Source organism: Notamacropus eugenii, chromosome 3 (genome assembly GCF_028372415.1).
Source record: "Notamacropus eugenii isolate mMacEug1 chromosome 3, mMacEug1.pri_v2, whole genome shotgun sequence".
In the NCBI taxonomy this organism is placed as follows: domain Eukaryota; kingdom Metazoa; phylum Chordata; class Mammalia; order Diprotodontia; family Macropodidae; genus Notamacropus; species Notamacropus eugenii.
Window position 1 is genome coordinate 202,751,440 of NC_092874.1, and position 24,469 is coordinate 202,775,908.

Consider the following 24,469-nt stretch of genomic DNA (forward strand, 5'->3'; position numbering starts at 1 on the left):
TATAGAACATACAGATATCTATCAAGATAGATATCGATATATGTATCAATATCTATTAGTATCTATGCTATCTATCTATGTATGTATATATGTGTGTATATGTATGTGTGTGTGCATGTATCTGATTATCACTGTGCTGTTAGACATAACAAAAAGGATAGTCCCAGACAATCCTGGAAAGACTTGAATGAACTGATGCCAATGAAGTGAGCAGAACCAGAAGAACAATTTATTCAATAAAAACAACATTATAAAGAAAGTCGTAAGAACTGTGATCAATGAAATGAACAGCCAACCACAGGAGCTAGCCAAAAGGTTGCCAAAATGATAAAAGAAGAAAAGTGGGTCACCAAAGCAGTTACAAAATATAAAGACGAGAACAGGAGGAAAATCCACAGGAAAGAGGAGCAAGACAGCTTTGAAATAATATGCTGAATTTGTTGTGTACTTGGAAAGAGAAGCAAGCAGTTTCCCAGCTACAAACTTCCTTTTTTCCTTTCTGCTCTGTAATGGTAAATCTCATTTTATTTGGTGTTTGTTAAGTTCATAATAGAAACAACTAAAAAAATGGTTTTAATCAAATCCACCCTTAATGACTTAAGCCCAGTGCCTGAAGGAAAAGAGACCTTTATGACTCAGCCCAAGCAAACAAACTGCCAGATAGCCTCTCAATAAGCACAAGGCCAGAGAGCCTGCTTTCTACAAAGAACAGGTCTTGGAGCCAATCCAGCTGTGATCGCATCTCCTGGGTCCAGCTGGCTAACACAACTAGCAATGGGGGGCCCATGAAACACCAGGAATTTTCCATTCAAAAAACCAAGGTTTACAAGTTCCCTGACAAGGACCCATTTAGGTTGAGTAACATCCTTACATCATGACAGACCCAAATGAAAAGGCTATTCAGTTTGGCAATATCCTACCAGGAGGCCAAGGTAAACATGGCTTTGTGGCCAGATTAAAAATGGGACATAGAAGTTTCAAGGGAGTCAGTTTGCTAGTTCACAGGATTTAAGGCTGTAAAGGATTTAGAGATCATTTTACAAATGAGGGAAACTAGGGTCAAAGGAGGCTCAGTGACACACTCAGAGATACACAGACACTACATGATGAAGCCAGGATTTGAACCCACATCCTCTGAGGACCCAGGTCCTCAGAACAGCAATGCTATCACCATCTACCTCAATATGGTCCCTTCTCCTTAGCCCTGTGAAAGTTTTTAGGGAATGGATACCCTGAACAAGAGGCTGATTGTCCAGTTTCCTTAAACCAACTCCAACAAAAATCTCAATTGGTAATAATCAAGAAACCAAATGAGAAAATATAACAAATGGCTTGTTCCAGCTCAAAATTTCAACCAGAAGCCCAAAAACATCAGGGAAGGGAGTCCTCTGAGTAAAGAAGCACCTCTGCCACCACCAGTGCTGAGACACAAGAGGTCCACAACGTTCTGAATCCAGATGCCGCAAGAATGGAAAATTCCTCTGAGTAAGTCCCAGTGTGGGGACCATAAGTCAGCAACCAAAAGGAAGCCAACCAGCCATGATAAGGCTGAGATAGACAGACCCAGAAATTCAGAGATCCCTAAGATTCTCTCCTCAGCTGTGAGAAACAATTCTCCATGATCGAACACTAGAAACCCTCCAGGAAGGATTGGATGCCAGGAAGTACAATTAGCACAACAAAACCAAAGGTCCAGGATGAGACCAAGCAGAGCTGACCATCTCACCCAAAAGCGCAGCAAGAAGTGGAACCCAGCCCTGGCACAGGGCCCCAGTTCAGGAACCAAAGCTAAAGAGAGCAGCACCACAGATTACTGCAAATTTAATTCCCTAACAACTGCAAATAGACTCAAAGGATGAAATGGATTTTCTACATGAAAATCTAGGGAAAAAAATGAAGAAAATTTTAAAGTAAAATAAGAGCACTGAGGGAAAGAAATGGAAGGAAAATATTGGAGGAAAAAGTGCTAAACCTTACCTAAGAAATGGAATCCTTGAAAACTAAGCAAACAGAAATCAATGATTCCATGAGATTTCAAAAAATAGTAGAAAACCAAAATATTGACAAACATAGAAGAAAATATGAGATACCTGATACAAAAAAAATTGATGCAGAAAATGGGTCAAGGAAAGAAAATTTCAAAATCAATAGATTCCCTAAAAACAAGGAGGCCAAATAATTTCAATGCTACATTTCAAGAAATCCTAAGATAACTGCCCAAATCTATTAGAACCAAAAGGCAAAGATAAAAAGAATTCAACAATCACCCCCTGAAAGAAAAGCAAAAGGAAAAGTTCAAGGAATGTCAAAGTCAAAATCCAGAGTTCCCATGGGAATAGATTAATTTCAAGTATTTTTGATGGGGGAGGGGGAGACAGAGCTGAATAGGAAATTTGAAATGCAAACACAAGAGTTCGGAGAAACCTAGAAAGACAAATTTATTTGACCAATTTAAAAGAGCCACATGATGATCTATCTAAGATTCTAACAGAGGAAACAAATGTGTCCCTTCAGAACCTTAATGTCTTCCAAGTGTAATGGAATATTACTGTTTTCTAGGAAATGATAAAAAATTCAGAAAAATTTGGAAAGATGGCACAATACAGAAAGAAATTAACAAAATGAGGGGGATGGTTTATAAAATTATCTCAATAATGTAAGGGGAAAACAACAACAAAAGACTTCAGTATATTGTTCAATTCAGTACCCAATCATGATTTCAAAAAGAGAGGTGTGTGTTCATCCTTCATTGCTAAAGATTGCTATCAGAGAAATAATGACATGACTTGCACTTGACTTTGTTTTGAGTGAGGGCTGTGCAGGTCACCAGCCTCACTTCTCCTCCAGAGCCATCTGAATCCAGTGACCAGATATTCATCAGGATGAGGCAATTGGGGTTAAGTGACTTGCCCAAGGTCACTCAAGCTAGTGAGTGTCAAGTGTCTGAGGTGAGATTTGAACTCAGATCCTCCTGACTCCTGCACTGGTCCTCTATCCACTGCACCACCTAGCTGCCCTCAAGAGGACAGGTAAAGAACAGAAAAAGTACACTTCCCACCTCTTGGCAGAGAGGAGATGGGCCGTGAGTAAAGAAAAAGGCATACATTTTCAGATATGTCTAATGTGTTGATTTGCTTTGCTTGACAGGATTTATTTATTCCAAATGTCATTGGGAAGTACCAGTGATGTTTTTAAAAAAGTAAACAGCAACAAGAAAATATTTTTAAAGAAAAATAAGTAGAAAGTGTCCTGGACCTAGATCTAGGAGACCTAAGTTTTTATCCTAATGGTGACATTTAATATCTATATGACTTCAAACAAGTCTCAGATTCCCCATATATGTAAGATTGGTCGGCAAGGCCAGATGATCTTTAGGGTCTCTTTCTGTTCTAATAAATGTATTAAATTATTTCTCTCCATCATCTTATCTAAAACACATACAAAAAAATGTAATAATTCTGGAGCTAACCATTGCAGCTACCCATTCTCTTCACCCACCTACTTCCAAACTCCCAAAACAGCCAACTCTGGATCAATTATTAACCGTAGGGTTAATAATGAGAAAGACCCCAAAGCTGCTAATTTAGGATCCTCTGATTTTTAACTAGAATTATTCTTTTCTTTCCAAGTCAATTTTGAGTCAAGCAGCTATAAGCAGGCACAGAAATTCCAAAGAGATAAGAGTTCATCCCATCAAACCAAATTAACACATATGGGCCCCTCATCTCCATGATTAGTTGGGGTTGATTACAAAACAAGAACATCCCTTACAGTTGTCATGCCAGCAAATACTGTTAAAGTTTTTGAGGTTCAGGTGACACTGATGAAGAAATAAGAAACAAATGAAGCAAGGAGATAGATCCAGCTAAAGTCAAGAACTAGGGTCACTGAGTTTTATCCTTGTTTATCCTCAGGGTTCCTTATCTGTGAAATGGGTGGGAAATTTGTAAATTCTCTCCTTGGTTGGTTGGTTGTCGTCCCTCATTCTCGAAGAGGACCAAAATGACATCACCGTGATAAAGTGAAATTTCAGTGTGTCCAGCTGTGGCTGATCAGACCAATACGAGCTCGGAATGCTCTAGCACAGGTTGGGCACAGACAGTCCGTGTGAATATTTGCACATCCTACGTTTACTTTGTGCTATCTCAATTCTGCTCTGCTCATAGAGCACAGCACCTTTTCTGATGTGGGCATGCCATGCTGAATGGTCCTGTGTCAGTGTCTCCCATGTTGCACAGTCAAATCCAAAGTTCTTGAGAGAGACTTTGAAAGAGTCCTACTGTGCAGATGACTAGGAATTGGTAAGTCAAGTGTCTTAAGTTTCTCACAATAGCAAAGAAGAAGAGAAACGATCATTTATTAAGTACCTAGTATGGGCCAGGAACCGTGCTAAGCATTTTACAAATATTAATAATTTAATTAAATAATCAAATGAAAATTAAATGTCTCATGAAAATAATAATCTTGTAGCAAAAGTCTTGAGAGGCATATTATTATTAACTCAAATACTGGCTTTAATGAAAGTATCCTGAAGAATAGGATAGTCACATATGCACAGTCTAAGAGGTACACACACAGAGACAAATTCATATGTATATACCCAGATGGTTGGGCTAAAATGAATAAGACTGGCAAAGAAACAGCATATTGGTGTAGGAAAAACAATGGGCCCAGATTCAGGAGACATGAGTTTTTACTCTAACACTGACACTTAATAACCTTAAGACCTCAAACAAGTCACTAAGCCTTAGTTTACTCATACCTAAGATGGATGGACAAGCCCAGATGATCCTTACGATCTTTCAGTTCTAAATTCTATCATGTTCAGAACATCCCCATCAGGCCTGAGCAGACCCAAGTTAGCCCTACCAGGAAGTAAGGAGATCTCTAAATGGCCTCAAAAAGTAATTATTCTTCAAGTTGTCTTGGGGACTTTGATGAGTGTGGTCTCTTCTGGAATTCCTTTTCACATTGTGGTTTCTAGCACAATTTAAAACTTGAATGTACTTGATAAAAATCAAGGTAAATGTTAAAATATCTAGCACAGAAGTATCTTGCACTTAGCTGTTCACTCATTTTAGTTGTGCCCAACTTTTTGTGACACCATTTGGGGTCATTTTCTTGGTAAAGATACTGGGGTAATTTGTCATTTTCTTCTGCAGTTCATTTTACAGATGAGGCAACTGAGGCTAATGGGGTTAAGTGACTTGCCCAAGGTTCACGTACTTAGTGTCTGAGGCCAAATTTTAACTGACTTCTTCCTGACTTCAGGCCCAGCACTCTATCCACTGTGCCCCCTAGCTTTCTCTTGTACTTAGTAGGTGATAAATAAATTCCCATTGAACTGAATTGCTGAAATGATGAAGGGAGGATCCTAGGCCTCCCTCAGAGGGAATGATTAGATTTGTACGTGTGGTTGATTGCAAAAAAACACTTGGGCCCTGCTGCTGTTTCGTAACACTACTGAAGCTTCTGGGCCCCATAAGGAATTAGCATGTTCAATAAATATTTGTGGATTGAACAAAGTTACAATTCCCTACCATTATGAAAATTAAAGCTCTGCTAACAACCCTAAGTCTTGGCAGGGGCCAAGAGGGAGGAGAGTGGCTGCCAGTCAAGACTAGGCCTTTTTGCAAAGTTTTATTCCAGTTCCAGACACTGCATAGAAAAGTGGACTTCTTGGAGGTTTATGCTCTTTCTTTCTAATCTCTCCTTAAAATCTAGCACACGGTGCTTATAAATAGAAGACACAGAAATCATGCCACAAAGCGGTTCAATGGCATTAACTCTTTGTTTGGCAAGACATGCAGATACATCAGGTCTCCTAAACTCAGCTAGGTTACTTTAACTGCCTGACCATGCTGACCATATCACTTCCATGGCCAATTATTTCACTGAGTCACATCAGTTAGTTCTCCCATACCACAGATTATAAGAGACATGGACCCTGGAGGAGCAGGGAGGAAGGGAAGTAGGGAAAGAGAAGACAAAGAATTTGGGGATGGGGGAATTAGTGTTTTTAATCTATGAAGCATTACTCTTAAGGGGTCCTAAGAGGAGGTAAGGAGACTCTAAGCCTACTCTACCTTTGTTTAAGTTTGATTAACGCATAATCTGTGGAACAGATAAAAGAGAATTGTTGTTGGAAAAGCATATTTTGTCAAGTCAAGCCTGAGCTCTCTAGGGAAAAGTGAGTTAAAGAAATGGTTAGAACTGGGGAGAAACCCCCCTACTGGCAATTTCATGGCATTGTTTGTGACAATGAGCCCCTGGGTAGCATTGAGGACCCCGCTAATTTCTCATTATACTACTTTTCCCCTAATTTTGTCTGATCTCATTCTTTCCTAAACAAAGTACAGCTTTCCAGTATAGAAGAGCAAGAGTCAAGAAGTGGCAAAAAAAAAAATACAGAAATAATGATGTCATATAAGAGCCCAAATCCAAAACCCAATTTGAGCCTGCCAAGTTTTAATGTCCATGGAGGACTAAAAACATGCAAGGCAGATTTGAATGTGAGATAAAGAAAAATTTCCTAACAAAAGTGAATGGGCAGCCTTGAAAGGGAATGTACTAGTCCCCCATCCCCAACACACACACACACACACACACACACACACACACACACACACACCACCTTCTGCCTCCTCTCTGTAGGTTTTGGAGCAGTCTGGCTGACCCCTTGTTGAGACCTAATTCTTGTTTGGGTGCAGTTTGAAGTAGGTGGCCCTCTGAGGCCCTTTCCAACTGTGAGATCTGTGATTCTATGAAAATGATGAAATTGGACTCAATAAACTCTAAAGTTTCTTCTAACTCTAGACTCTCATAACAGTCCAAGACATTCCACAAACACAACCCCATACACAAGGTCCTGGCTGGGAAGAGGGAGTAGTGAGTGAAAAAATGTCTAACAGAGGCTTCTGCCCATAGTTTCAGATAACCTGTTTTACCTCTTTCAGGTAAAACAATTTACAGTGACACCCTACTTCCTATTCAATGTAGATTCCTCTGTTTGACATTCAAGGACCTCTAACACTTCAGCCCCAGCTCATCCTACCTCAATCTCCCTCAAATAGTCCATTTGCTGGCACTGGATGCCGAATGTGGCACTGATTAGCAACTCTATTGTCCAAAGGTAGTTCTGGGTCATAGCTGGTCACAAGGGAGCAAGGGCCCTGGTCTGAGTTCCAAGGCAGAAAGAAGCATTAGAGCTTGCTATGGCAGGAAAGCAAGCAACCTGGTCACAATTCCAGGGTCAAAAAGAGCACTAGCACTTGAGGCTGTAGGGCTGAGTAAAGACCACAGCACAGACCAAGAGAACAATGACCATACCTCTTCCCAGATCATACTACCTTGCAAACACTGAAAATTTGCAGACCCCCAAAACTAGCCCTGAAAACTGCAGCATGACAAAATCTAAAGGTTGGGAGAGTGCCTCCCCATCCTCTGGTAAGCAAACTCAACTTTAAAATAAAGTTCAAAGTGAAGAAATAGGCTGGGAAAATGAGCAGTAAACCACAAAAAAAACCCAACAACTTGACCATGAAAACCTACTACAGTGGCAGGGAAAACCAAGACACAAACTTAGAAGATAACAATGAAGTTAAAAACATCCGCAAGAAAAGCCTCAAAAAAAAAAAGTGCTCATGAGACACAAGCCCAATAAGAATTCATGGAAGAGTTAAAGAAGATAAAGAGATAAGAGTGGAAGAGGAAAAACTGGGAAAAGAAATGAGAGTGATGCAAGAAAATTATGAAAAGAGAATTAAAAGTCGAGTAAAAGAGGCACAAAAAAAATACTGAAGAAAATAATACCTTAAAAAACAGAATAGGGCAAATGGTAAAAGAGGCACAATACTCAACTACAGAGAAAAACTTCTTTAAAAAGTAAAATTGGTCATATGGAAAAGGAGGTACAAAAGCTTAGTGAAGAAAGTAATTCCTTAAAAATCAGAATTGGGCAAGTGGAAGCTAATAACTCCATGATTCACCAAGAAACAATTTTAAAAATAAAAAATAAAAAAACAGGAAAATTTGAAATATCCCATCAGAAAAACAGCTGATCAGGAAAATAGATTGAGGAGAGATAATTTAAGTGTCCTAGATTACCTGAAAGCTATGATAATTTTTTTTAAAGAGTCTAGGCATCAAATTTCAAGAAATTCTAATGGAAAATAGCCATGATATCTTAGATTTAGAGGGTAAAAATCAAAATTGAAAAAATCCACTAATTACCTCCTGAAAGAAATTAAAAAATGAAAACTCCTGGAAATATTAAAGCCAAATTCTAGTGCTCACACATCAAAGAAAAAAATATTTCAAGCAGCCAGAAAGAATAAACTGAAATATCATGGAGTCACAATCAAGATCACACAAGATTTAAGAACTTCCATGTGAAGGGAGTGGAGGGTTTGGAATTTGATATTCCAGAAGGCAAAGGAACTAGGATTACAACCAAGAATAACCTACACAGCAAAACTAAGTACAATTCTTTGGAGGAAAAAAAATGGATATTTAATGAAATAGAAGACTTTTAAGCATTCCTGATGCAAAGGCCAGAGCCTTTGACATTTAAATACAAGACTCAAGAGAAGTATAAGAAGGCAAACAAGAAAAAGAAATCGTAAGGGACTCCATAAGGTTAAATTGTTTACATTCCTATATAAGAAGATGATACAGGTAACTCCTAAAGAATTTTAGCATTATTAGGGCAGTTAGAGAGAATCTCTGTAGACAGAGGGCATGGGAATGAGTTAATTCTGTTGGGATGATCTAAAAAAAAGTTTGAAGGGGTGAGAAAGATAGATGTATTGGGAAAAGGGTGAGGAAGAATGGAGAAAAGTCACACAAAAAAGTATGCAAGGAAGAGCTTTTCCAGTGGAAGGCAGAACAGGGGAGGGGTGGCAGGCAATATTTAAATCTCATTTTCACTGAACTGGCTCAAAGAAGGAAGAATATATACATATATACATACACACACACACATACATACACATTCTGGTACATAAATCTATCTTTTTTATAAGAAATTATATATTACAAATTTAATTCATCACCTTATATGGTATGCGCTATACTGATTTAGCCCTGCAACCCAGATATTTCTTTTTTAAATAATTTTATTTTTTCCCAGTTACATGTAAAAACAATTTTTAACATTCATTTTTAAAAATGTGAGTTCCATATTCTTCCTTTTTCCCACTACACTTCCCCCCCGAAGAGGATAAGCAATTTGACATAGGTTATACATGTGCAATCATGCAAAACATTTCCATATTTATCTAGAGAAAACTATCTTACCCAACAAAGAAGTAGAAGAAGGGAATAAGAGAAGGTCGGGGAAGGGGATGATAAAAGAAAAGGAAGATTAAGCAAGGCAGAGGTCAGAGGCAAAACAGAATTTTGAGGATGAACAGAGTAAAAAGACAATGAGAAGGAAAAGCAGAAGAAATAAGAAAGAGGGAAATACATAATAATCATAACTGTAAATGGGAATGGGATGAACTCATCCCAAAAAGGGAAGCAGATAGCAGAATAGATTAGAAACCAGAATCCAACAGTATGTTTACAAGAAACACACTTAAAATAGAAAGATTCACACAGAGTTAAAATAAGGAGCTAGAGAAGAATCTAGCATGCTTCAGCTGTAGTTTAAAAAAAAAAGGCAAGGGTAGCAATTGTGACCTCAGACAAATCAAAAGCAAAAACAGACCTAATTAAAAGACATAATCAGGGAAACATTTTGTTGAAAGGTACCACAGTTAATAAAATAATATAAAAAATTACAGTTTCTCTGATAAAGACCTCATTTCTCAAATATAAATTGAGCCAAATTTATAAAATTAAGAGCCATTCCCCCAATCCTTAAATGTTCAAAGGATATGAACAGGCAGTTTGCAGAAGAAATAAAGCTATCTATGGTTATATGAAAAAATGCTCCTGATTACAGAAGTAAAAATTAAAACAACAGTGAGATACCACCTCGCCCCTATTAGAAAGGACAAATGTTGGAGGGGATGCAGGAAAATAGGTACACTAATGTACGTTGGTGGAGTTGTGAATTGGTCCAACCATTCCAGAAAATAGTTTGGAACTATTCCCAAAGGGCTATAAAATGCTGCATACTCTTTGACCTAGCAATACCTCTACTAAGGCTGTATCCGAAAGAGATCAAAGAAAAAGTACCTCTGTGTACAAAAATATTTTTAGCAGCCCTTTTAGTGGTGGCAAAAAATGAGAAACTGAGGGGATGCCTATTAACTGGTCAATGGCTGAACATGTTGTGGTATATAATTGTGATGGAAAAGCAGTAAGAGGGATGGTTTCAAAAAAAAAACAAACAAACAAGGGAAGATCTATACAAACTGATCCAAAATGAAGTGAGCAGAACCAGATCATTGCACACTAGTCCCAAACCTTAAACCCAGCATGCTCTGAAGCACATAGGCTAGACAACAAGGGGTCCCTGCCCAAGCTCCACTTAATGGCTGGTTTAGAGTGATTATCACTAGTAACAGTTTCTCTTTCCCTCACAGTTTGATTTAGTTGCTTTTTTTCTTTTGCTCATTAAAAGGGACATTCTCTGACTACTTCTTAAAGAGTCCTATTCAATCAATGGGTGTTACCTCCTTCTAAGTGAGTACTTGAAAAGACCTTAGCCTAAAAAGCCAAGATATCTCATTGCATCCGGAGCCATCTCCAGTCATCCTGATGAATATCTGGTCACTGGATCCAGATGGCTCTGGAGGAGAAGTGAGGCTGGTGACCTGCACAGCCCTCCCTCACTCACTGAAAACAAAGTCAAGTGCAAGTCATGTCATCATTTCTCCGATGGCATGGTCTTCTTTGGCAACGAAGGACAAACACAACAAGAACGACAATAATGGGCTATTATAATAAGGCTCACCTGTGAAAGATGTCGCAACTAATCAATACAATGATCCTATAATTGTCTGAAGACAATTCATGATGAAAAATGCTATCCACCTTCTGAGGGAGAATTGAGGAACTTCTGAGTACAAGTTGAAGTATAACTTTTTTCACTTTTTTCCATTTTCTTGAGTTTTCTTTCACAACATGGCTAATAGGGGAATGTTTTGCATGATTTCACATGTATAACTGAGATCACATTGCTTGTCTTCTCAGTAGGGTGGGGGAAGGAGCTGGGGGGGAGGGAGAGAATTTGGAACTTAAAATTTTATTTTTTTATTTATTTTTTATTCTTATTTTTACACTTTTACTTTTATTATTTATTTTTATGTTTATTTATTATTTACTTGTTTTTATTTTTAAAATTTATTTTTTAAAATGAACAATAAATATAAATAAATAAGTTTTTAAGAGTAAATAAAGATTTGGGGAGGACGGAACATTGCATCTCCCACCTCCATGATTTTGTATAGGCTTCTTGTCCTTTGTGTCGGCCCCACCTTACTTCCATCTCTTTAATTCCTTAGCTCTTCACTCATGACCTCTTACATAAAGTCTTTCTTAAGCAAGCCCTTACCCCCATGGGTAAATGATGTTTCCTAGCCCCGAAAATATTTTTTTTGCATTTATTTATTCACAGATTTAATGTTTCCCTCAGTAAAATAATTATAAAGCTAACATTACATATAGTACTGTAAGGTTCACATTAAGGAGAACATAAGTTCCTTGTGGGCAAGGACTGTTTGACTTTTGTCTTAGTATACACCAAGTTCTAGCACACCCACAGTAGGTGTTAAATAAGTGCTTGTTCAAACTAGAACCCATCCACCAGTGTGATCAAGACGGTGAGAGAACTGGAGACCATGCTATACAAGGATCAGTCAAAGGAACTAAGGCTATTTAGTCTTAAGATGACAATATTTAGGAGGAAAATATTAAGGGTCTTCAAGTACACAAAGGGTGACATGCAGAAGAGTGAGCCTTACTCTGAATGGCACCAAGAGGGTAGAACTAGAAACAATGAGTGAAAAATTGCTCAGTGTAAGAAAAATTTTCTAATCACCAAGGCTGTCCAAAAGTGGGATTGTTTTAAGAGGTAGTAAGTTCCCTCCTCTCTGTGATTCAATAGTCACAGGTCCCATAAGATCATCCCTGAGACATCACAGTGAACAGAGTGATGAACTTGGAGTCAGGAAGACTTGAGTCCAAATTCAGCCTCAGACACTTACTTAGCTGTAATCACTTCACCTCTGTTTGCCTCATTCTCCTCATCTGTAAAATGGGGATGATAATAGCACCCATCCCCCTGGGTTGTTGTAAGGATTAAATGAGAAAATAATTGTAAAGCACTTTACAAACCATAAAGCATTATGCAAATGCTGGTGATTATTATCCTAGTGGGAAAAACCACTAACACTTCTAGCACAAATTTCACAGTAAGGGAGAAATATGTACAACAGCCCAAAATTTGGCAAGGAAGGATCTGTGTATCCTTTTCTTAAAACAACCACATTACCATTGAAAATTTATATAGCTCATGCCCCTCCCTCCCTCCCTGCGCCCTACCCAAATATTTCCTGTCCCTTTTTCCTCCATTAATTTTCCTTTTCCTGTTCCCTGAATACAGCTCCCAACACAGTTTGGGCTTTGTAAAACTTTGGAAATAACAATTTTCTGAAAATGACTCCAAATGTAATTTAAGACATATACTTTTGGACATGACCAATGAGGAAATCTTCTTTACTTAACTATGTATATTGGTTGCAAGGATTTTGTTTTTTCTTCTTTGTGTGTGGATTATTATGTTAAGGAGTGTGGGAGAAAAAAAAGTCTTAATTGAAAAAAAATTTTTTTGAAATCACAGAATATCCATATTAATGGGATGGAGGAAGGTGACAGAATAAAAAGATCGTAAGCATAGCCCTAAAAAGATGCTAGAAATAATCTAACTCAACTTCATTTTATAGATGAGGAAACAGAGGCCCAGAGAAATCACAGTCACTCAAGTACAGAAAGTAGCACAGCTGGGAGTCTAACCAAAGTTTGCTGACTCCAAATCTAGCCCTCCTTCCACTAAAAGAGATAGGAGAATGATTATTAAAAGCATAGTGCTTCAGAGTTTGAAAAATAGCTCACATACACCGCTCATCAGCACCTCAGAACCTACCCAAGGTATAATTTTCCCCATTTTACAGATAAAAAAGTTGAGGTTAAGTGATTTGTCCATGGCTCTGTGTGGCACGCAACTACCAGATGTCAGAAGCAGGATTTAAATTCTGGTCTTCTTGACTCCAAGTCACACAAAACAATTTATGTGCCCGAAAGCAGTCACACAAACACAACACTCACATACACATACACTCATACTCACACTTCTGGTCCCCAATTCTTTCCCAGTTCTACCCTACAAACAGGTACCCAGGTACACTTTTATGCCTGGGGGTTAGGGAAGAGGGAAATCCCGGGTAAATAATCAACATCTGACCACAGATGGTGCTAAATTTACTCACTTGAAAGGCCAGGGTCCATCCAAGATGATAACATAGACACCTTGGAATCCAGTTAAAATTTAATTACTGATTTATAATCAAAACATGCCCAGCACTAGTTTGCAATCAGAATACAAAGACCTGATTACTAGCCAGGGGGCCCATACCATCTCTGTAAACAACTTCTTTCCCCCCATCCCCCAGCTTTCAACTGAAAGCAGTTTTTTAAGATTACTTATTAACTCTGTGCTTTCAAACCTTCATAATCAACAGCAAAGGACACAAAACAAAAGACCAAAGAGGTTTTTTTCAGGCAGGAGGAGATCAAAACCATCAGGGATGGCCATTATTCTTTAAGGAGAGGGGAGGATGGAGAGGGCCAAGAAGAAAGGTAATGGTTTCTCTGTACATGCAGGGTGGTGAAGACCCCTGAGTTCTCCTCAGAGCTTTGTCCAAGTTGGTTTCATCAGAAATTAGATGATTCCAGTTTCTGCACCCACTCCAAAACCTTCCACAAATTAAGGATTTTGCCACTCTTCTCCAAAGGCAAGCTCGAAAAATCTGAAGAAAGCTAGTACCAGCAACATGAGTATAATTTTCCTTTCATATTCAAGTTCTTCTTTATCCACATCCTGATTTCCAGCTTGGCTTGATTTCTTTCAGATCCATGCCAGGTTGCATGGCTGTATTTGACCACCCAAACACAGGCAGCACCCCAAATCCCAAAGCAGCATAGCTGAAAACTGATAGCCATCAAGACCACTGACGAGGAGGGAGAGTTTCTTAAAACGGGAACTCACACATTCCCACTCCTTTCCAACGTGGCATGCAAGTATATGAAACCAAAGCTCCCCTGAGTCGGTCCCAGGGAGCAGCCCAGGAGAGACCTGCCCAACATTTCTACAGGGACAACAAAGGTGGTATTGTAGGTACCCGACCTGCAGGCAACGTGCAAAACTACTACAACTCAGGACCAACATAAGACTCAGCTATTCCCTGCTCCCTTCTGAGGCCACCCTGCTGGGACTCACAAGGAAGCAAATTTCCTGGCAAAGAGCCACCAAGGAGCAAAAAATGTGTTGGTTACCTAACGGGGTTGGGGGAAGAACATCATGAGGTCTGCATGAAGTTTACCCAGTGGCCTATGAAGGAGCCCTATATTTGAGGGGACAGGGGAGAAGGGAGCAGAGAAGGAACAGCCTGACTCCCTGAAAACTCTACCCAGTGGCCAGGAATCCTGGGTATTCCATGCAGTTGTTCCACCCTGGCTCCCCCAGGGTTTTCAAGGGTGGGAAGCAGGAAGTTAACAGGCCTCTCCTGCTTCCCTCAGATCCTCCCATATAGTGGGGACAGTCAGCAAAGGCTGAAATGACCTTACAAGTCAAAAATGGTGTTAGCTCCAAATTAGAAATAAGGAAGGTACAGAATTCTCTCTTCCTCCAAGTCCCCAAAACCCAGTCATTCCATCCCCTACTAAGAAGATAGGATCCTCTCATCTCCTACCACCCAATCAAGAAGTAAGCGAGGTAATATGACTTCCTCAAACTTCTACTGACCTGTCTTCTCTTCTCCTCCTGCAAATGTCTTGGCTGCTTACAGACAACAGGCAATCTGGGGGTCTTCCTGTGGAAAAAGAGATATCCATGAACATCCAAGAGGTAACCAGTCTAGAGAAGCTGGCAGTGACCCTCTCCCTTTGGAGCCAGTGGTCGCCCATCATTAATACATTCATTTGATACACATTCACTGAGCACCTTAGATATGTCCAGCACTGTGCTAGGTGCTAAAAGACAGAAAGAGCATGCATCATGGTTCCTGCCTGAAGAAGCCTTCAGGCTTTCTAGGGAGACAACATACATACATGAAATGGTTAAATAATAGTGAATGATAAAGTTCCAAATGAGTTAGGAGTCATAGGAGTCAGGAGAAGGTCACAGGAGTTAGGGGAGAGAAATCAAGGAGTGCTAGCCTGGAAGGATAGGTGGTATTCACATATGTGCTGCTGAGAGGATAGGGAAAGGCATTCTAGTTGGGGAAAACAACATGAGCAAAGGTAGGGAGGTAGAACTAAGCAAGGCGTCTTCAGAGGACAATGAATTAAGCTGGAGAAGACTCATATGGGTAGATACTAGTAGCTAAAGGTAAAAAAGTAGGTTGGGGACAAAAGGATGCCAGGCTAAGGCCAATATGCTCACCAAGGACACTCAGGCATAGCCCCCTGGGCCTTATAATCAACAAAAGTGGTGGTAGTCAAATGGAGAAGATTGCTGCATTCTTTCATTTCATATTTGCAAAGCTTGTTTCACAATTAGATTGTAAGGTCTTAAATGGCAAGGACCCTATCGTATGGCTCTGCATCCCCCACCCCACCTAACCTGGTGCTAGGCACACTGTAGGTATTATATAAATAAAGTGATAAAGCTTACTCGTTTGGCATTTATCACATAATTCTCAACACAGTTGTGTGTGTGTGTGCGTGTGTGTGTGTGTGTGTGTGTGAGTGTATCTACCCAAACAGCTTTCAGCCTAATTAAGGACTGGGTCTAAAGATTTCTTTATATCCTCAGTATCCAACACAGAGTCAGGCATAGAACAGGTAATACCTGTTAATAAATATGTTTATTGATTGAGACGAGAGATATGGCCACAAGGAGCTTAAAGGTAAGTGAGACGAGGCAAGCACAAACCCCAGACTGTTACATTTAACTTTAACTAGTCAGGAGAGTTGTAATCATCCAGATCCCCCTCCTTCCTCATGGAAGCCCAGCTGAGTCAGTAGTATCAGGGCTGGGCCAGAGGGAAGGGGGTGGGTATAAATATCTGTCTCTCTGACTGCATTCCTAAGCCAAATATAAATAAATGGTCTAGGGGTTTAAACTGTTATCTATTATCTATAACTTAGCTTTCTATAATGCTACTCTCCTCCCCTGTACAGATAAATGAAAAGCTGACTGTACTTCTCAATAAAGTGATACATAGGAATGTCTCCATGGATATATTTATCAGGGAAAGAAATATTGTTGCGTAAGATGGATTTGAGCACAAATCTATGATTCCTCTAAGCTAGTCAAGGAAAGCTTCTTGGAAGAAGTGGGATCTCTGCCATCGTATCTCTGCAGAGAACGGGAGGAAGGGAACAGGAAGGAAAGAAAAAAAGTGGAATCTGACAGAACAAAGGCTTTAAGGTGTACTTTTAGACTCTTCCCCTCTCCCCAAGTATGGGCAGGCCTCCAGAATTTTCTATCTGATCTTAGTGATAGAGGCAAGAAAAAGGCTTTAAAAGTTCAGTCATATTTGGAGACATAATTCTGCTTCCCCACCTACAAAGATGGCAGCCAGAGGCCTCTCCCATTTTCCTAAAGGCTCTAATCAGTCACAGAAACTGCAAGAATTCTTGGGGAGAGGTCAGGGAAGGGAACTACATCTCTCTGAAACAAGGAAGAGATACAGAAGCTCCAGCTCCAAGATACACAAATGCAGAGCACAAGGCTGAGAGGAAATATATTCCAGCTGTGAAATTTACTGACTGCCTGACCGTAGGCAAGTCAGTTTCTTCACCTATAAAAACTGAGGTTGGACTTGAACTCTCAAGTCCTTACCAATTCTGTGGCACAATTCTATGAAAAAAAAATTCTAAAAACTCTTTCCTAGTTTTAATTTAAAAAAAAAAAACGTTGAAACTCTTTAACCCTCCAAACTCATGCAGGCTGATTGGCTACCTCCCAGGCCTTGAACTGCTCCAAAATAACCTCCTGTGAAGCATATCCTCCCTGTGCCTATAATCCCACTTTGAAGCTAAATGCTGATGGGTGTAAAAGGCAATGAAGGCAGACACTCCACAACAGCAACCCTCTAAGCCCCCTCCCCAGAGCAAAAAAGAGCTATACTAGGAATCCCAGCAGTCAGAAGGCTTAGGTTCGTTCGCCGTATCTGACGCTCAGTTCTGTAACTTGGGGGCCAGTCAACCCCTCTGAAACTCTGTATCCTCACCTGTATAAAGTGAATGATTCTACCACCCTCCTTACAAGCCCTATGATCTCAGTCTTAACTACCATTAATGGTGTCACTGTGGGTATTCTGCCCTGTCCCCAGTAATCCCCTACCTGTCTCTTTCCTCTCACTCAACCAGAAGTCCCTACCAGATAAATGGGCTCCCTCCAAATCCCCTCACTCCACCTCCTACCACCCCATCTTGCCTCTTGCCCCAGTCTCTCCAAGAGGTCTCTCTCTTCCCTCACCTTACCTCCTCCCTACTCCTGCCCTAGTACTCCAAAAACGCCCTCCTTCACCCTCGTCCTTACTCCTGCCCCAGGCTCTTCAAAAATGACCGCCTTCGCCCCACATCCAACCACTCCGTCTTGCCTCCTGCTCCAGATTCTCCTATCCGCCCTCTATCCTCCCTCACCCTACACAGTACACCGCACCCTGCCGCCTGCTCCTGGCTCTCCAATATGCTCTCCCTATCCCCACGACCCACCATCCCAGGCTCTCCATTGCACCCTGCCTCCCCCCCCCCCCATTTTGCCTCCTGCCCCAGGCTAGCCTTCCCCATTACCCAGACTTTCTCAACTCTCTCCTCTTTATCCCATTCTCCTCTTTCTCTCCAAGAAACTTTCCCAATATCCTCCCGCCTCCCCCCTGCAGGTGCCCCCTCCAGCCCTTCTTGGCACCCTGAGTCCGGACCCCCGCGCCCCCTCCCCATGCCCGATCACCCCGCCCTCCTCCTACCGCTCCCTCGTCTCCCTGGCCTGGCCCCGCTGGCCGACCTGGGGGCAGGCTCCGTCCTGGCTGGCCGGCCCGCACCGGCCCTCCCCGCCCCTTCTTCTTCGGGGCTGCGGGAGTCTCCGCAACTTTGCCCGCTCGGCCGGCCCTGGGGCCAGCGCCCCAGCCCCGCCGCCGCCCTGGCCGAGCCGGGGCCCCGGCCTCCGGGCGGGCGGAGGAGTGGGGGTTGGGGGGGCTGGAATGAAGCTTCCAGCCGCCGCCCAGACTCCCGCTCCAGCCGCCGCCGCCACCGCCAGTGGAAACGGGGGGCGGGGCGGGGGGCTCCTTTGGGGGAGGGGCGGGGCTGTGGCTTCCCGGGAAGGCTGGACTAGGGCTGAGACTGCACCCCGCGCCGAGGAGGGGGATGGAGAGCCCCGGAGAGCGGGGAGTGTAAGAGGAAAGAGGAGGGGAGACCGAAGGAAGAGGAGGGCGAGCTAAAGAGGAGAAATGAAGGGGAAGGGCTTTCGAGGAGAAGGAGAGAACAGATTCGGGGGAGGAGTTGAAGGTCTTCCAGAGTGGGGGAAATGACTGACTAGTCCTCTGGAGGAGAGGGAGTTGGACAGGGAATGGAGGTGCGCAGAAAACTACAGGGTTCGGGGCGCAGGGCCGTCCTGCCCCGTCCTGCCCCGGCCCGACTTCGTCCTGCGTCCTCACACTCTGTCTTAGGGTGATTGGTGGAGTAAGGAAAGGGCCTCAGATGGAGAGCTCCTAATCCAGCCACTCAACAACTTTATTTTTGAGACACTGAGAGGGAACATTGAGTGGTCACACGGGTAACAGAACCATGATTCACATCCACATCTTGATACTAAACCCAGTGAGCCTCCCGCTAAGCAACACTGGTCCTCGATGGACACACCAAACAAAGCCTCCCCCTTTAATTACACACGTCAGCAGCAAGGTAGAGGCGTGACAAGCTAGAGGACTCAGCTCCCAAGGACCCCCCCAAATGCTTCCCTGCTCTAAGTCTCTCGGTCTTTTCTACCCACCTATCCTCACTTGTGGCCAAACATCAGCTTTTTCAGAAATACTCACCTGAAGGAGAACTAGAGCTCAGCAACTAAGTTGTGTCCCGTGGAACCACAATTTGGCACTTACACTCTTTCATCCGCTTAGAAACAACCGGGTTTAGCACCTCCCTGGGAGACAGAATAATTAGTTAAAATAGAAAGCTAGCAGGGGCTTCTGCCCCAGGTAAGCTCCTCCCTCCTGACCTCTTTTGCCTTCCTCCCAAGGCCTCACGCAGTGTCCAGAGTCCCAGAGTCTCTGTCTCCCTACCAAAGGGACCTTATCTTCCAAGTCTGTCTCCCATACTTACTCAAGCAAATTTGTTTTTCAGAAGTTGATTTCAGGGCAGACTTGCACTGCTTGGGGGGCAAGGGGAGAGGAATATCCCGTGACGTTTTCCCCAGGAAACAAAATTGATCATTGGTGGCATTTCCCTCTATAAAAAGCACATCCAGTCATTCAGTAAAGGGGAACCCACTTAAATCCCTAGGCAGCTCATAACACTTTTGCAGAAATCTAATTGTCACAGTGTTTTCCCTTCCGTAAGCCTGTTTGCCTATATACGTTTGTTCCTAGTTCAACCCTCTAAGTAGACCAAGCTTAGAACAAGAATCAATCCCTCCTCCATGTACCTGAAGATATCTGAAGTTCCTCCCCAAAATCTTTTCCAAACTAACCATTCCCAGGGTCTTCAAGTAATCTCAGTGACCTTCAGTGTCGAGGTGCCATTCCCTGGACACTGTCCGGCTTGGCAATACCCAGAAATGAATATTATAGATATAGACCAGTGTAGATGGACTACTTCCTGGACAATCTGCCACTTTCATTGCAGGGTAACATTAGATTAACTTTCTGTGACACCCCCCCCCCATATTGTTGATTCATATTGAGTTAACAGTCTAGAAAACTCCTAAATTTTTTTCAAACTGCTTCTAACCATACCTCCCTCATTTGATAGGTGTGAAGTTGATTTTTTTTTTAATTTCTGGACAGCTCAGAAATCATATTGACAATTATTTTGTGTAATAAGTGCTAGTGTCTGCTATTGGATTGAAGGACAAAAAAAGGCTGATATGGTGATATGTAACCTGAGCCCCAAAGCCCATTGGTATGGGTCTGCTTATACTGGTGTAGATCAATGCCCTATGTGTGAGTGAGGGGTAGGGCAGAGTTGGAGAGAGTCAGAGAGAGGAGAGGTTTGCTCCTTCTCGAGCTGGAGAATCTCCAAGTCTTTGGACCTCCTCCAAGTCTAGTCTTTTCAGTTCTGAGGGTTGCTTCTGGCTTCTAAAGAAGAGATGAAAGATACCAAACCCACTTCAGGTTGCTGAAGGAAGAAACTCTGGGGAGAAATCAGCTGAATTCCTCATGTCCCTTGTCCCCCCAGCTTATAATACTAGAGACTTTGGGGAACTTCCACAATGGGAGAACTTCACTCTGTATTGTATATATACTTTCTCCGATTTCCATGTTTTACGATGATTTGGATAAATGAGTTTCTTTGCTACTTGTTTTGTATGTCTGTTGTGGTACTGGTATTTCATAAGAAGGGCGTCAAACCTTGATTATCAAGTTTGGAGTCCTTCTTTCCCCCCACTAATGAAACTGTAATCAGAAGTTAGTTTGAATCTGAAAGCTACATCCTTGAGACTAATAATATTTAAGGGAATAGATAGATACAATTCTAGCTCAATTGCCCTCTCTCTGATGAAAGCAGAGTAAAGAAATTTCTGGCCCCAAAATCCTGATATCCCTCCAAGCATAAAGTAAAGTCTCTCTTGAAGAAGAGTAGAGGGGAAAAGAGGCTAGAGATGACTATTCTATGTCCCTTTAAGCCACACAGCGATATCCCTGTACTGCATGTGAAACACAACCCTCAATATAGATAGAAAACCAAGTTTTTACATTAAGAGCTCAGAGTTTAACATCTCTGTTGTGATGTCTTAAGTAAGAGGCAGACTTGGTGTAGTACAGGGGTTCTTCTAACCTGGCATCTGTGAACTGGGATTGGAAAAAAAAGTTACTTTTATTTTCACTAATCTCTAACTGAAGCTTAGAACTTCCTTCAGTTATTAATGTAGGTAGCAAACATTATTCTAAAAAGGCATCAGGAGGTTTTTCCAGAGGGCAAAAGAAGATCCATGACACAGAAAAGGTAAAGATCTTCTGGGCAAATGAGAGGAGCAGTGAGTTGAGTGCCAAGTGGAATTTTGGATCTTCCTGACAGCTCTGCCACTAACTGTAAATTTAGAGAATCCACCCCAATGTTCACATGGATTATTTGTGTCTGACCTGTAGTAGAACATTCTGAGCTCATATTGTTCTGATCAGCCACAGTCAGACACATTATGACTCTAGCATAGTGTTGTCGTTTTGGTCCTCTTCAAGAACAAAGGACAATAACCAACCAGCTACTAACTGCCTGTGTGATTTTGAGCAAGTCCTTTTACCTTTTGGACCTTTATTTGCCATAGGTGGTCTCTGAAGGTCTCCTAATGGGCTAAGTGCCCCAGAGCAATTAGATTTATAGAACTTATTTAGCTTATAAGTTATTTAAGCCTCAGCTAAAATTCCTCTTAGGACTTTCACCACCCCAGACCTAGGTTCACACCTAGAGACTTGAGCATCTTTAGGAGAAAGAGCCCGAAGGTCATGTTTCTGTGTCATTATCAAGTCAATAGTCAATAAACTTTTATTAAGAACCTTCTATACTTAAATGCTAAGACCTGGGGATACAAAGAAAATTAAAACACAGTACCTTCCCTCAAGGAGCTCGCAATCTAATAGTACAGCCAGATGCAAATAACTATGTATAAACAAGTTATACAGAAAAAAAAAATAGGAAATAATTAACAGAAGGAAGGCATAGAATTGAGGGATAGGGAAAAGTTTCCAGTAAAAGGTGAATTTTTTTCTGAGATTTGAAGGAAACCCAGAAAGCCAGGAGGCAAAGATGAGGGTGGAGAGCATTCCATGCATGGGGACAGCTAGCTAACATCTTGCATCAGGAGATAGAAGATCTTGTGGAAGAAGAGTAAGAAGGCTAGTTTTCAGATGAAGAAATTAAAGCTATCTACAGTCATGTGAAATAATGTTCTAAATCACTATTGATCAGAGAAATGCAAATGAAAACAAATCTGAGGTACTACCTCACACCTATCAGATTGGCTAATATGGCAAAAAAGGAAAATGATAAATGTTGGAGAAGATAAGGGAAAATTAGAATATTAATGTATTGTTGGTAAAGTTGTAAACTGATCCAGCCATTCTGGAGAGCAATTTGGAACTATGCCCAAAGGGCCACAAGAATATGCATACCCTTTGATCCAGCAATACCACTACTAGGTCTGTATTCCAAAGAGATCATGAAAAAGGGAAAATGAGCTACAAGTACAAAAATATTTATAGCTGCCCTTTTGGTAGTGGCATAGAATTGTAAATTGAGGGGATGTCCATCTATTGGGGAATGACTGAACAAGTTGTGGTATATGAATGTGATAGAATACTATATAAGAAATGATGAGCAAGCAGACTTCAGAAAAACCTGTAAAGACTTATATGAACTGATGCTGAGTGAACCAAACAGAACCAGGAGAACACTGTACACAGTAACAGCCACATTCAACTTTGAGAGACTTAGTTCTTCTCAGAAATACAACGATTTAAGATAATTCTACAAGACTCATGATGGAAAATGCTACCGAAATCCAGAAAAAGAACTATGGAGTCTGAATGCATATTGAAGCATACGATTTTCTCTTTTTTTTTTCTTTTTTGCAGTTTTTCCCTTTCGTTCTTATTCTTCTTTCACACTTTGACTAATGTGGAAATATGTTTAATCTGATTGTACATGTACAGCCTTTATTAGATTGCTTGCCATCTTGGGGAGGTGGGAAAGGAAAGAAGAAGAGAAAAAAAATTTGGAACTCAAAATGCTATAAAAGGAGATGTTAAAAACTACCTTTACATGTAATTGAAAAAAAATAAAATACCAAGTGAAAAAAAGAGTAAGGAGGCCACATTAAGCCTAATGTGTAAGAAGACTGGAAAGATTGGGATGTATATCAGCTTATGAAGGGCTTTAAAGTCTAAACAGATGATTTTATAGATGGTCCTGGAAGTGATAGGGAGCTACTAGAGTTTACTGAGTAATAGGGTAATATGATCAGATGTGTGCATTAGGAAAATCACTTAGACAGCTGAGTGGAGGGTGGACTGGAGTGGGGAAAAACTTTGACAAGTAGACCAACCTATCGCTGTTGCAACAGTCCAAGCATGAAGTGATGAGAGCCTGCACCAGAGTTGTAACTGTGTTAGAAAAGAGAAGGGGGTATATGTGAAAGATGTTATGAAGATTAAATTGACAGATTGCATATGGGGAGGAGAGAGAGAGGGGGTGGAATATAAGATAATACTAGGTTATAAGTCTAGGGAATGAAAGGATGATAATAGGAAAGTGTGGAAAGGGGAAAGGTTTTGGGGAAAAGATAATGAGTTCAATTTTGGACATATTAAGCTTATGATGTCTATAAGATATCCAGTTCAAAATATCTCATTTAAAGATTCTGGTTGAAAGGTAAGCAGAGAGGTTAGAACTGGATAAGTAGTGAGAAGCACCAGCAGAGTGATGATAATTGAATCCATGAGAATTAATGAGATAATAGGACAGATCTCTGTGAGACGTCTACAGCTGGTGGGCATAATGTGGTTGAAGAGCAAGCAAGGGAGATTCAGGAACAGTAGGATAGGTTGAAGAAGAATTAGGAGAGAGTAGTGTCACAAAAGCTTAGAAGAGAATATCAAGGAAAATAGGGTGATTGACAATGTCACAGAAGGCAGAGACACAGAAAATGTGAATTGCAAAAAGGCCATTAGATTTGGCAATTAAGAAATGGTTAGTAACTTTGAAGAGAGAAGTTTTCCAACCTTGGAAACCAGATTGTAGAGAGTTAAAAAGAAAGGAAGAGGAGACACCTATTATAGATGATTTTTTAAAGAAGTTTAGCTACAAAAGTCAGGTGAGATCTGAGATGATAACTAGTAGGGATGGATGGATCAAGGGAGGGTTTTTTGAGGATGGGGAGACATGGGCATATATTTGTAAGCAGCCAGTACACAGGGAGAAGTGAGTGTGAATGAGAGAAAAGAGTCCTATCATTTAGTTTAACAGTCTTGCCAAACTACTCTTGTTGTTACTAGACTTGTTGCTACATTTCACTAGCCTTTTGTTTATGCTAGTTCCAATGTCTAGTATGCCATCCTTTCCAGTACCCCTTCCATTCAGTCAA

The 24,469-nt window shown here is 41.1% G+C and overlaps 1 protein-coding gene across 1 annotated transcript in view; it reads right to left on the reverse strand.

Annotated features, from left to right (window-relative positions):
- Positions 1 to 21,848, reverse strand: part of LOC140531951 (uncharacterized) — a 64,792-nt gene extending 42,944 nt beyond the window's left edge. Inside the window, exons 1-3 of the mRNA XM_072650565.1 lie at positions 21,793 to 21,848; positions 18,182 to 18,837; positions 14,972 to 15,038 (exon numbers count right to left, since the gene is read on the reverse strand). Of these exons, the coding sequence (XP_072506666.1) occupies positions 14,972 to 15,038; positions 18,182 to 18,837; positions 21,793 to 21,848 (779 nt within the window). The remainder of the gene's footprint in view (positions 1 to 14,971; positions 15,039 to 18,181; positions 18,838 to 21,792) is intronic.
- Between the last annotated feature and the right edge of the window lie 2,621 nt (positions 21,849 to 24,469).